Source organism: Emys orbicularis, chromosome 20, assembly GCF_028017835.1.
Source record: "Emys orbicularis isolate rEmyOrb1 chromosome 20, rEmyOrb1.hap1, whole genome shotgun sequence".
Classification (NCBI taxonomy): Eukaryota; Metazoa; Chordata; order Testudines; family Emydidae; genus Emys; species Emys orbicularis.
The window spans coordinates 6,564,168-6,577,916 of NC_088702.1; the positions used below are offsets into that span (position 1 = coordinate 6,564,168).

The 13,749-nt window shown below is 45.7% G+C and overlaps 1 protein-coding gene across 1 annotated transcript; it reads left to right on the forward strand.

Moving 5' to 3' along the window:
- Positions 1-420: 420 nt before the first annotated feature.
- LOC135892140 (immunoglobulin kappa light chain-like) lies at positions 421-4,660 on the forward strand. The gene is made up of 6 exons (XM_065419835.1): positions 421-457; positions 726-1,061; positions 1,872-2,177; positions 2,990-3,118; positions 3,520-3,566; positions 4,565-4,660. Exons 1-6 carry the CDS (start codon positions 421-423, stop codon positions 4,658-4,660), a joined length of 951 nt encoding a protein of 316 aa, XP_065275907.1.
- The last annotated feature ends 9,089 nt before the right edge of the window (positions 4,661-13,749 follow it).

Here is a 13,749-nt window from a genome sequence, read left to right on the forward strand (position 1 = left end):
AATATGGTACAATAATGGCCCAAACATGGAAGGTTGGGGAGAAACTTAGTCCTTATGACTATCCCAGCTAAGTGAATTCCTTTGAAAGCCAATGGCACTTGTGCTCCAAAGTCATGTGGGTTTGTTTATACAGCTCATCCATAGGAGACATTGTGCCATATCCTATATGTTTAAATTTTTTTTTGAATCATTATAGTACACCCCTGTTCCATGGGAATGCAGAAAAATTCTACAAGAAATTCTGTCCCCTCTGTAGATTCTTTACCCCACCCATCTAGTATCTATCACCACAGCACATCCTCCTCAGAGGCGTTCCTCACTGGAAATGACCAAGACACTGAACCCAGTCACTGCAGCAGTGGACTAGGCATCAGCCTTTGGGCCAGTGTGTCAGGATTTTGTTCTACTTTTTTTATGAAAATGATCTTTGCCGAGTATCTGGTTTTATCTTCCTTAGGTAAAACTTCTGCATTAAGCTTTGGAATTGAGAAATCAGCCTCTTCAATAGGGCATCAGAATTGAATATCATATGTTTGGAAACTTTAGCTGGATTGTAATTGCATTTCCATTCACTTGTACAAAGTTATAGCCATTTTTTTTAGCATTTAGGCTGCAGAGCGTAGATGTTATCAGATTAAGTAAATTCTATTGCTGAGCTATCCAGTCCATCTGTGGCAGTTGGAGACCTGATGGAAACCGACTATAACAATATTTTATTTCTCCAGTGCTAGGAGTGCGGTTATATCTGTACCAGACTCAGCAGATCCAGTTTGTTGAAGTTAATGACACCGCAAAGATCCACTGTTCTTCCAAAGAGAAATTGGAAGGAGGAAGTAAAATGTTTTGGTATTTGAGAAGAGAAGGTGAGACCATAACATGCATTAAGAGCTGTTTCGAGGATCAAAATCAAAACGTAAGTAAATTTGCTTGCAAACACGAGACACACAGCTCGACACTGGAAATCAGCAATGTCCAAAAAAATGACTCTGGCATTTACTACTGTGCCTATATAGACAGCAGCTACCTGCTTTTTGGGAATGGAACCACACTGATTGTTGGAGGTAAGGAACCATAGCTTGTTTAAGGAGACTAATAACCGATTGACAAAGCATATTTCATGTTCTTATTAAAATGTGACAAGATACCACAGCTACTGATGAATGGTTAAAAAGAAAGAATGCTTTAAGCGAAACAGATCAGCTAAACATTAAATGCTATGAGTACAGAAGGGATATAATACACACACATTTTATAATTAAAATGTTTTAAAAGTTGGAAATGCCAAAAATAAACTATTGAAGTTTCTTGGAGACTGTTCAGGGCACCCAGGTTGGGAATATTTCTAACCTAAGAGCCATGACTGCATGAAACTATATTTTGAATTAATGAAATGTTTATAAAAGTGCACACAATTTTCCTCGTGGCTAGTGCAGATAATATATATGTATATGTATCCTAATTAGTGGTAGTGTGATGATTTACTATTTCCTTCTTCAATAGATTTGTATTTTTGAATTCATGTCTTAGTGACAAATTGTCTGCAGTGTTGTTGTAGCCGTGTTGGTCCTAAGATATGAGAGACAGGGTGGGTGAGATAATATCTTTTATTGGACCAATTTCTGTTGGTGAGAGGGACAAGCTTTTGAGTTCATACAGAGCTCTTCTTCAGGTCTGGAAAATGACACTGAATATATTTCCCAGACCTGACGAGGAGCTCTGTGTAACCTTCAAACTTGTCTCTCTCACCAGCAGAAGTTGGTCCAATAAAAGATTTTACCTCACCCACCTTGTCTTAGTGAAAGATTAACATCTTTAATCAGACTTCAGCTTATTTGATCATCACACTGAATTCTCCACCTCCTTCTGCTCAGACAGTTATACCAACAGCAGCTGGGTGATGCTTCTGGTCCCATTTCCACGTGGCACTCAAGTCACTGGGACAGCGAATCTGGCCTGTGTGATCCATGGAGTGTCCAGCCCAGTCCATGTTTCCTGGAGTGTTTCTGGGGAGCTGCAGGAACAGGGGCTGACGCGCTCATTGAAAGCAAAGGATGGATCTTTAACGCTCATAAATCACATCAGCGTCCCGAGGGACACCTGGACCAGTGGGAAGAATTTCACCTGTGAAGTCAAATTCAACTCTTCTGGCACCAGTGTGAAGAAAAGTACCAGGTATCCTGCAGGTGAGTGATAATGTATTTGAGGCTAAAGGAGACTCAGATGTGAAATACGTGTGAATTGGCCACAATCAGAGCTGCTTCTACGTACCTTTCCATCACAGAAAGCTGGAATAGTCTATGTCTTAGTTAGAATTTCTCTAGAGAATTTGGTTAAAGGTAACTTGAGACGATACAGGGATCACAAGACAACATAGCTCTGATTTCTAGGGCAACTTTCACCCAGATTGTACATATGAATCCCTGTAAAGAGCTAAATAATAATCAATATCAAAAGTAAACGGGAATTGAGACATTTGAGAAGACGTGCTCTCCAATGAGATATGCAAAGTGATGGAGAGGTGATGACATGAGGAGAGACCTACAGGGAGGATTTTATAGATGTGCAGAGAATTTTGGGAAAGGAAACGAGGAATTGCAACATTCACAAGACAGTAATTTTCTGTGGAAACTTTCACACCAGCTGTATCTGTAAAACACCCTCCAGAGTTAAATGATGAGCAGTGTCAGAGGGAGAAGGGAACAGAGGCACTTGAGGGAGACGAGAGCTCTTTTCTGGTGAGATGTGGAGAGGTGAGGAGAGAGCTACAGGGAGGATTTTGTAGATGGCAGAAGGTGCAGAGAAGATTCTGATTGCAGGAGAAATCATCAGCCTAACGAAAAGGACAAAACACAGAGACTGAAAGGTGCTGAAGGCTCCTGTAGCCTCGCTCCTCGGGGGTTAAGGTCCGGGGTGAAATGGGGTCAGGAGGGAAGAGCTGGATGCGGTGGCATCACGACCCTCTTGGCTGAAGTCAGGCACGCGTGCCTCTTTTTTGCTTCCTCCACAGCCCCTGCCAGGGAGTGCTCACATTACATTGTGCCCATTGCGGCTGGTGCTGGTCTGCTGCTGCTGTTGGTGTCTCTGAGCCTCGTCTGGACACTCTGCCCTTCCACTCTAGGTAAGAAACACAGCCCAGCCCAGACACTCTCCCACAGAGAGAAATCCTACTCCCCTGCTTGTAACTGTCCCGTCCAACACATGAACATGCTGCAAATGTCACAACTACCAGCACTGATTGCAGAATGTTTGTTTTCTGAAACTTGAATTTCCTGTGTCGGGAGAACGGCTTTGTTCTCCGTGACAAAGGGAGCGATGTAGAAAGGCTTCTACTGCCCATGGCCCAGGCACCTTGTCTATAGTTCACAAAGAGCACTAGCCTTTCTGATGAGCCTCTCTCCATGTGCCATGCATGGTGGTGCCCTGCGCACCCACAGCTCGGATGCACCATTAGTCAGTAAACTACAGCTGAGGGAGTGACCGTGGAAGAGGAATTTTTACTGTTGTCTTTGTTTGTTCCAGGATTCCAGCCCAGGGTCTCATCACCCCCAGCTTCAGAGGAGCACCAGGTACGGCTCTTTGCAAACTGTCTCTGTCTAAATCACTGTGTCTGTCTCAGGCATTTCTAATCCATATATCAACTTCATATATTTAGTAATTAATCTGGTTGTTCTGGAAGGAGAAGGTGAAAGTGAGATCTAGTAGTTGGAGTAGCTGAAAGGGAGCAAAGAGCCTTACTGCTAACTCTGGTACCAATTTACTGGGGGATAGTGGGCAAGTCACTTACTGCTCTGTGACTCTGTTTCCCCATGTGTAAAAAATGGATAACTAGACTTACTGCGCAAGGATGATGGGAAGTTTGATGTTTTATTGGTTCTGACTGAGTCCTTTACAGGGTTTTTGCAAACTATCTCTGCCTAAATCAATGTGTCTGTCTCAGGCTTTTCTAATCCATCAACTTCATATATTTGGCACTTCAATTGATTGTTCTGGAAGGAGGAGGTGAAAGTGAGATCTAGCTTTTGGAGTAGCAGAAGGGGAGCACGGAGTTTTACTGCTAACTTTGCTACTAAGTTAATGTAGGATAGTGGGCAAGTCACTTAGTGCTCTGTGACTCAGTTTCCCCCTACATAAATAGTGGATAACAAGACTTATGATGTTTTATTGGTTCTGACTGTGCCCTTTACAGGGTTTTTCTCTGCAGCTGGGAACATTTCTGGCACTTATAAGATAAACAATATAAGAAATTATATTTGTAAGGCACATGAAGATTTTCCAGTGACAGGTTCTACGGGCCTGATCCAAAGCTCGGTGACCTCAATAGGAGACTGTCCATTGACATGGGATTTGGATCTGGCAAAATGTTGTCAGTAGCTGAGTTCTTAAATTGAGAATCCAGCGCTGGTTTCCATTCTGATAACATGCACCATTTACAGGACAAGCAGGAGAATCAGAGATGAGGGAATTTTTCATCTGGCTAAATTCACTTGGATGTTCAGTTCTGTCTCAGCTTGTAGCCCTTCATTTTACAAGGAAGGGGCTAATTTTACTAACTGTCACCAAACAGGGTGGGATCTTATACGCTCATCTGGATTTCGATTCGCGGAATCGCAACGGGCGCACGATGCAGCGATCGGCCAGAGGGAAACATGTAAAACCGTGAACCGTCTAGTGCAGGGGAATCCACACGTGGGAACTGATGGCTGGTTCTCTGCTGATCGGACGTAGCAGCTGGAAGAAGGCTCTGTCCGTCTCCGTCTCCTTTCTTTTTTTTATCTTCTCCACTTCTCTGTTTAGAATATAAAGGTCAGAAGATCCCCACAGGGTCCAGGCTCATCAGGTAGGAAATCTCCTTTTGGGATATAAAGGCATCACGGTGTAGATGACTTTACATGTCACTTGTGTATTCGATTGGAAGCTCTTTGGGGGCAGGGACTGTCTCTTTGTTCTGTGTTTGTGCCGCCCCGAGCACCATGGGGCCCTGGTCCATATCTGGAGCTCATGGAAGGTTGGGCAATACCATCATCATCCATCTGCAGAGGGACCCGGACGCAGCTGAACGGCTGCAGCTTCCCTGCCCAAAGAGTGAGTCCGGATAGCAGGAGCCTGCAGAGGGGACGTGCAGCCCCTGTATATGCCACAGCTCCCAGCTCCCCTGATCGTCGGAAGGCGCATGCTCCCTTTGCAGTAACGTTATGTGGACATGCAATGGGATTTGGAACTGGCAAGATGGATACAGGAGAAGCTGGAAGGGATGAGAGTCTCTCCCCAGGCTAGGGCCGGAGCTGCTAATAGTGTTCCTTCTAGAGACTGCTGCTTTTCCCCAAGGGCGAGATCCACAGACCCCCATGTGCCAGCCCCTCTGCACCATCTAACGATAACAACACCTTATCAATGACTGGAACTCTCCTGGTGCCTGAGCCTACACGCGCTGCCTGTTTACATCACAACTTGTTATTCAAGCTGTCATTCTGTCACTCATTAAAAAGAGACATGAACCCCATTAGTGATGTGTGTGTTGCCTTTTTACCTGTTCAATGCATCAATCTGTTTATTGTGTAATAAGAAAGGTGACGTCTTAAATCCTTTGGGCCCGATTCTGCTCTGGTTTGCAGCAGTATAAACCTGGAGGAGCTCTGTTGCAGTCAGTGGCGTTATGCTGGATTTACACTGGTGACTCTGAGAGCAGAATCTGGCCTTTTCTATCCCACTTAGCAGCTGTGTTTCTTTTGAAGGACGATACAACAAATGTGCAACACACCACTTGTTTCAAAGAGGATGGTGATCAATTGTTCTCCATGCCCACCAGAGGAAGGGCAAGAAGTAATGGGAGATTTCCAACTCCAAGGGTAGTTCAGCTCTAGAACAGGCGTCCAAGGGAGGCTGTGGAATCCCCGTCATTGGAGGTCTTAAGAACAGGTTGGACAAACACCTGTCAAGGATGGTCCAGATTTACTTGGCCCTGCCTCAGCATAAGGGGCTGGACTTGAAGGCTTTTTGAGGTCCCATCCAACCTGACATTTCTATGATTCTATGAGTGCCAATAAAAAATGAATGACTAACGGTCTGAACCTGGTCCCGTGTTACCCTGAGAACTGAACCCACCGGGGCTACAGGAGGGCCCAGATTTCCATTGAAACTTAAACCTGAGGGCTGGAATAAATGGTGACTTGAACTCCCTGGCAATCCCATGATGCTTTGTGCAATACGAGAGCAGCTGGCTCTGGTGCCTTGGCCACCTTCCCATTTGGGAATTTTTTGTGGGTTGGTTTTGATAAAGATTTTTTTTACCTGAACAAAAGGTTTTTCCGAATGGTTGAAATTTTTTGTTTTGATATTTTGCAAAATGAAAAATTCCAGTTTTCCCAGTTCGCAATGACTTCTTGCTTAGAAATTTAAGCTAATTATAGTTGAATTATTTTTTAAATTTAATATGCTCAAAGTTGAAAGGAAAAATTTCATAACTGTGAAAAGAAAATGCCTCCACTCATCCAAACCAAAGATTATTTTTGGATATTTGGTTCAAGAAAGTTATTGAGATTTTGACTTTTCATCCCAATTTGAGATGGGAACATTTTTTTGATATCTTGTAGGGCTATCAGTGCTGCTCAGTGTGACCCTAGGGAGAGGGATGGGGTTAGCAGGGAGTGAATCTGCCACTATACCAATCCTCTCAACAACAGCCCCTGTGGAGCTGGGGCACTAGGACTACGGAGCCTGCTCCAGTGGCTCCACCATTGTTCTGTGACCCGTGAAGGAGACGATTCCTCCCCTCTTCCCCCCCTAGAGATCCCGAGCTCAGTTACTCAGGCTGGTAACAGGAGCTGGGGCTCAGGGCCTGCCTTACTCACATAGGCCGTCGCAGTGAACTCAGCTACTCTCATGTCTAAGCCGAGCCCTTAGTGGTTTTGAAAGGAGAGGTGGGAAGTTGTACCCACGAGAACCTGAACATCCACCTGACTGGGTGATACTCAGGTGTGTTACTGGTGGCAGAAGAGGGACCAGAAAAACCTAGATTCAGAACCAGCCTTGGCCCCCTGACACGCACAGCAGATGGAAGGGGCAGAACCAGACTGAAGTGACGCTTTCCAGTTGGGTGGAGGCTGCTTCCTAGGAGCTGCCATCAGCAGGACCATGCTGTCTGGCTAGCAGTGTCGTTCCATGGTGTGAGGGGAGATTATGAATGCGAAACTGTGTCTGGATGGAGCTGTGTGAGGTCAGGCTCTCTCCACATCCCTGTCCTGGAGCAGCTACTCCAATGAATTCCTTGGGAGACTGCTGCTTTTCCGTCTGTCTTCTCTCAGTAACAATGCTTTATCAATGGGAGGGGCTCCCCCAGCCACGGAGCCTACACATGCCGCCTGGTTTGATACTAACTCCTCATTTTGAAGCTGTAATTCTAAATGTTGCTTACTAAAAAATACACCCCTCTCCTCCCTCATGTTTCTGTTCCTTTCTCTAGCAACTGAGATGCACGACGCTCAGCATATTGTATATGACAGGTGACATCATACATTCTTTGGGACAGATTTTGCTCTCTTTGACATGGTGTACACCCAGGAGAACTCTGCTGAAGGCAGTGGAGTTACTCTGGGTTTACAGGGGGTCACTGAGAGCAGTATGTGCCCTTTGTATTTCATTTGGGGCCAGGCGATGAACCTCTCACTCCCATTGGGGAGCTGTTATTCACAGCGGGAGTGCCACTGACGTTCTAGGGACTGCTCACAACTGTAACGTCTCACCAGTGTGGGTACAGGTGTTACAGTCTGACCCTTAACATCCATGTTCTGTTACTGGATGCTAAACCAGCCCTGTCGCTCACCATGAGTGACAGTACAAATGTGACAACTCAGGACTGATTCTGATCTAAGTACTGACCCCAACACCACAGCACGACCGGCCTTGGGCTGGGATCCCTTTAGATTGCTCCCTCCAGCCGGGGTCAGTGCTCTGAAGGGAAACCTCATCTAGTGTAAGAAATAGCTTCACAAATTCAGTAGCTTACGCAATCAGCAACAATTGCCCATCATAATGATAGAGGGTGTGACCCGGGTGTGACCCCACGCTAGCCTAGAAGGGGTTAATGAGGGTGAAAGGGGCCAGTTAAGGGGCTGCAGTGAGGAAGGCTGCATTAGACAGGGAAAGAAGGAAACCCAGGGGCAGAGCAGAAGCCTTGCAGATCCAGGCCCTGAAGGAAGGGTTTACCCGGGAGGGTGATGGAGTGGTGGTGCAGCAACAGAGGCGAAGTAGGAAAAGGCTCAGGAAGCCCCAGGTGGGACATTGCAGACCTTAGCCGCTGATTGGAGGGTCCCTAAACTGGAACCAGGAGCAGACGGTGGGCCTGGGTTCCACCTACCAGCCAGTGGTGAAGTGGCACAGTCAGGGCAGTGGGTTTGGAGACTGCCTGGGACATTGATACCCTGGCAGGGGGGAAATACCCAGTGACCCAGCCAGAGGGCCAAGGCCTGAAGACGAAGAAACCAAGCCAGGAAGAGCAAAGGTGCAGAGTCCCAGAGAGCAAGTGTGGCTGTGGCGAGAGTGAGAGGACGGAAGGGACGTTGGAGCTGGAAGGAGAGAATCCAATGAGCAGCCAGGAGGAGGTGCCTGAGGGGTGAGTGAACTCTGTGACCGGGCACTATGGTGTGGGAAGTGGCATGTTTGTAATGAGAGGTAAATCCAACATGCCATCCACCTGGAGGCAATTCACTAATGACCCCTTGTGACCCCATTCTTTTTGCAAGAAGGGAGGTGTCAGCCCAGACTATGGATCAGAGAAATGACCATGGAAGTGGTTGTATTTCAAGCAAACTCGCATCACATCATAGCTCATTACAAACATGAGACTTCCTGTATTTCTCTTGCTTTCTCTTTCATTCTGTCTTTCTGCATCGCTTGTTTTAAAAAAATTGTCTCACAAAAATGGTTTATATGTCTGGTTTACAGGAGTGTTTCTGTTCCTGCATATCAGAGTCTCATATTCAGTCTGAAAGAGAAAAAGGAAAGAGCCGATATTATAAATTTTATTTAGAAAGTTCAAAAGGCATCAGCGGATTGGGGTTCTGGTATAAGAATGTGAAGAACATATTTCAATGGTGCAGATTTCTCTTCTGTCCTCGGCTGTTGTCTTTTATCCTGGGTACTGAGGTTAGTGTGTGGTGGCTGGGTGGTGTTGGTGGCTTGTGATACACATGAGGTCACACTAGATGATCTGGTGGTCCTTTACAGAAATATACACCATGCTATTTCACCATCCCTGATTTGCAGCCACCTCTAGGGTGGAATCCAACAGTTCTTCTGTACCAGTAACCCTAAACAACACTTAAGCTGGAAGGGTGGAGAATAATAAATTCAAATGAAAATTAAGGAGGCAATGTGTAGATGATAGGGTAGGAAATCAGCTAGGATATTGGTTCTAACCCCTTGTTGTTAATATACTGTATCTTTCTGATGTACCAATGATGGAAAAAAGCAGTTTACCTGTGGGATCTGTCTCATAGGTATTGGAGTCCCTCTTTGCACAGCTCTCCCTGATGGATGAAACAGACAAAAGGACAGTTATAGGGATGTGGGATGAGTTTCTGCTTTACCGCAGACAGAGTTATGACTGAGTTACCTCCTATGGGGCACTTTCACCAGAGCAAGATCAACAGCTGGATCAGGAGAAGGATGAAGATACAGGGCAGCCCAGCGTAGAACACAATCCTACAGTCTCCTGCAGAGAGAAGAGATGCTGAGTATAGAAAACTCCTGTCAAAATGGATGTCCCCTGATCTTTACGTCCCATGGACAAAGGGAGCTCTTTTTCCACAGACCTCCGCAGCCGTTACTTCATGCTCTGTAACCTTCTGCCCTCCTTTATGTGACTGCAGTGGGATGTGCGAGGCCTGGTCTATACTACAGAGTTAGGTTGACCTACCTCTATAAGCATCTACACTAAAATGTGTAGCTCCCACCAATGTAACTCACAACTACACCGACTTGATAACTTCACCTCCGTGAGAGGCGGAGCGGTCATGTCCATGTAGTTAGGTTGACGCAGTATCAGTGTAGACACCGCGAAGCTTACACAACTGTTTCTGCCTTTCAGAAACCGTCCCTCAGTGTTGGCCGTTAAATCGGTGCAAGAACTCCTGGTGAGGACCACCGACACAAGGAGCATAGTGTGTCTGTGTAAAATCAATTCCATTACTGCCGTAGCTGCATGTCGACATAACTTAGGTCGACTTAATTTTGTAATGTAGATTTGCCCAAAAGGACAGGGGAGAGGGGATCTGCTATGTGTATTCGCTCTCTCCCTTCCCCCCCAAGTCCTCTAATGTGTGGATCATTAAGTGTTGTGGTGGTCAGATTCTAGCTGATTCTTTCTTTCCCAGGAAAAGTTTGCTGCAAATGCCGAGGCAATCAGGAAAGGAAATGGCCATTCGGCAGGCTGGACACGCCTATCTGTGTCACCTGGAATTCGTTTGGTTGGTGAAGGGCTCGTCTACACTTAAAAGTGTTGCCTCTGTAACATTGCTGGCACAACTTCTCCTGGCTCAGAACAGAAATAAGCTGTGCTGGTGTAAGGCATCTTTATCCCGGTATAACTGTGTCCACACTAAGGCTTCTACCGGCATAGCCATATTGGCAAAAATTCAGAGCTAGAGATGACCCTGTAACACTGGGTGCCCTCTAGCTCCCCCGCCCCCAGGCACTGCAGGATTGTTCCCTCTGTTATATTCACTAGTGCTTTGTCCACACCCCTTGACAGGGGCTTCCCGCCCTGCCCCTCAGCATCTCTTCTACTATCTGTTAGATCTCGCTGTCAGGAAGCCATTCCTGCCATTCATCCTGCTGTTGCGTCTGTCAATTTCCTTCCCGATGCTCCTAGTTCTTCCCCTTTGGCTCACCCTAAGTGACCCTTCTGTGTCCTTGCTGTGCTCACATGGAGGGGAAGGCTCGGGCTGCTTGACCAGAAACCCATTTCTCATCCCTGAGGGTGGAAAAATGAAGGTTTTCAGAAGGGCTGGGGGTGGGAAATGTGGGTGACAAGGGAGTGACCGTAACTGTCTGCCCCACACTTCAAGCATCCTCTCGGTGGTTTCCAAAACCTCTGCTCGCTCCCATTAGTTATCATTCACCTGAGCCATCCCATCTGATTCTGTCTATTTCTCTAGCCTGGAGTAGATGTCTCTGACTCTTGGTGCCCAGATACCACGGTGAGGGGCGTAGCATAAATACCCAGGAAGGCTGGACATGCCCATCTGTGCCACCTGGAATTTGCTTTGTTTTTCAAGGGTTTGTCTACACACAGTTTTGCCACTGACCCATGGTGACGGGCGTAGCATAAATACCCAGGAAGGCAGGTTAGATTGGGTGATTCGATACTGGACCTGTTTTCTTGGCGACTGAAGCACTGATGCTTCTCCCCGTGCTGCTCTCGTTGGCTGTACAAGTGCAGATCGTCTCCTGGTTCCACGTCTCAGAAGGGATTGTCATTAGGCTCCAAACACTAAAGACCCCGTTCCCATCTATGGCTCCAGCATCCGTCTGACCCTCAGGCACCTGCTCACCAGTGTCCCAGAGAACAGCACTCCAGGGAGGAGTGAAATCAGAGAGCAGGCAGAGCAGAGGAATGACGGGGGGAAGCTCAGCATCCTCCGGGATGGAGGGAACCAGGATGGAAAGACTCGGCTTGGAAGCATCTAAAGGAGAGTCACAGAAACTAGAGATTGGAAAGATCTGTTATCGGTAGCACTGCTAGTCCCAATCCAGCTCCTGCCCCTGCCACAGCAGTGACATTTTCAATGTCTAATGCTTTGTCTGTTCCACTTCTCAGTGATTTACACTCATAGATTCATAGATTCTAGGACTGGAAGGGACCTCGAGAGGTCATCGAGTCCAGTCCCCTGCCCGCATGGCAGGACCAATGGTTCTAAGCAAGAACCATTCTTGCTTAGATATTATAGTCAATCTAAAATTTCCTATTCCTCCATACATCCCATTTGTCTGAGTTACAGCCTCTTAGCTACACTCCTTGGAATATTTGCAGAATGTAGATCAAAAATACATAGATATCACTACTCATATATTGTTTTTATGTTCAATTCATGCTGTGCTGATTGAGACAATGAATATTCCCCTGTACAAACACATGGGCGGAATCATTTCATGAGGTTTGGTGAATGCCTGGAAAAGAACCTGATTAATATTAAAGTATAAATAGGGTAGCAGGGCAGGTGAACATACATCCTAGGCTCAGGCAGTTTCAGTAGGAATCATCACAAGTGTGGATAACAAATCTGATTGCTAATTTAACATACCACCCAGGAGGCAGGGAAGTACTAACACATAGCAATGATATGGTGCTTTTTATCCATAGATCTCAAAGTGCTTTTACACAGGAGACTCATTATCCCCATTATACAGATGAGGAATCTGAGATGCAGAGAAATTAAAGGTCAGATTTTCCAAAATGTCCCAGATTTTCAAAAGCTAAGTTTTGATCAGAGCACTTTAAAAATCTGGTCATTTATTTGGGCACCTAAATGAGAGCTATTGAAAGCTGATTTCTTTTAAAAATCTCACCTTCTGTGCCCAGTGTTTCAGGAACAGAACCCAGGTCTCCTAATTCCCAACCCTATGCCCTGGGTCACTGCCTGGACCATGCTGCCTCTATGCACAAACCTAGCCAAAAAAGGATGGTTTTTTTCACAGCACCTCCTGGCATTGCAATATCATTGTTCTGAGACACTGAAAACTCACCTGTGACAATTAGTCTGGTCCCATTCCCAAAATTGGGCTGTAGATCCACAGAGGCAGAGAAGCCACAGTAATAAACCCCTCAGTCATCCCTTTGTACGTTACTGATAAGTAGAGAAAACGTGTTTGCCGCAGTGGTCACTTTACTCGAGTATTTTCCATCTGAAGTTCAGACTCAGAACTCTGATGAATCCCATGTAAACTTCCATTCTGTTGTTCCTTGTACCACCGAACTCGCCATTCTTCTTCTGATATTCTACAGTACAGCTGTGCGGTCTGTCCAGAGGTCAGCCATAGCTGTGCTGGGCTTTGCAGGATTTGTATCGCTTCCTCCGAGGCAGCCACTATACAGGGGAAGAAAGGAGTGTGTTAATATAGTGAGCACTGGAAAAAGCTGGGCTTTTGCAATACACTATATAGAGCAGAGAATCCAAGAATAATAGCACATCTTTCTTATATATTCACCTCTCTTAATATTTCAGTTGATGGACTAAAAGATGTGAATTTATCTCTGATCAGGTTGATGTTAAAACCTCTTGGAATTGCAGAAGGATGTTCTGTATAAAGTTAATTGTTTTTAGCATGGTAGAGAACAAGCATGAACTAAATCAGGCTAAAATACTTACTCCACAGATAGACTAGAATCATCCCAACTATGTGGTGGGACATCTTGTGCCTTTCTTCAGTAATGAATAGGTGATGCTGTGAGACAGACAGACACCTGCTAGCTAATGGATCTCTTGATGAAAGACTTTGTCATGTGGAGAGGAAAATGTTCTATTTCCTCTTATAGATCTGTGGGGCAACATGAATGACAAAAAAAAAAAACAGGGTCAGGAGACATTAATAACCCCATTCAAAACCTGCTCTGAGAACCAGCAGAGCAAACCTGGGAGAAAATATTCCTTTGCCTCTGAAATGTATGAGAAAAGAAATTCAAGCTCAGACTGGATAACACCATGGTGGAATACAAATATTTGTGGAATATTTGTGTTATAATTGGATGCCCAT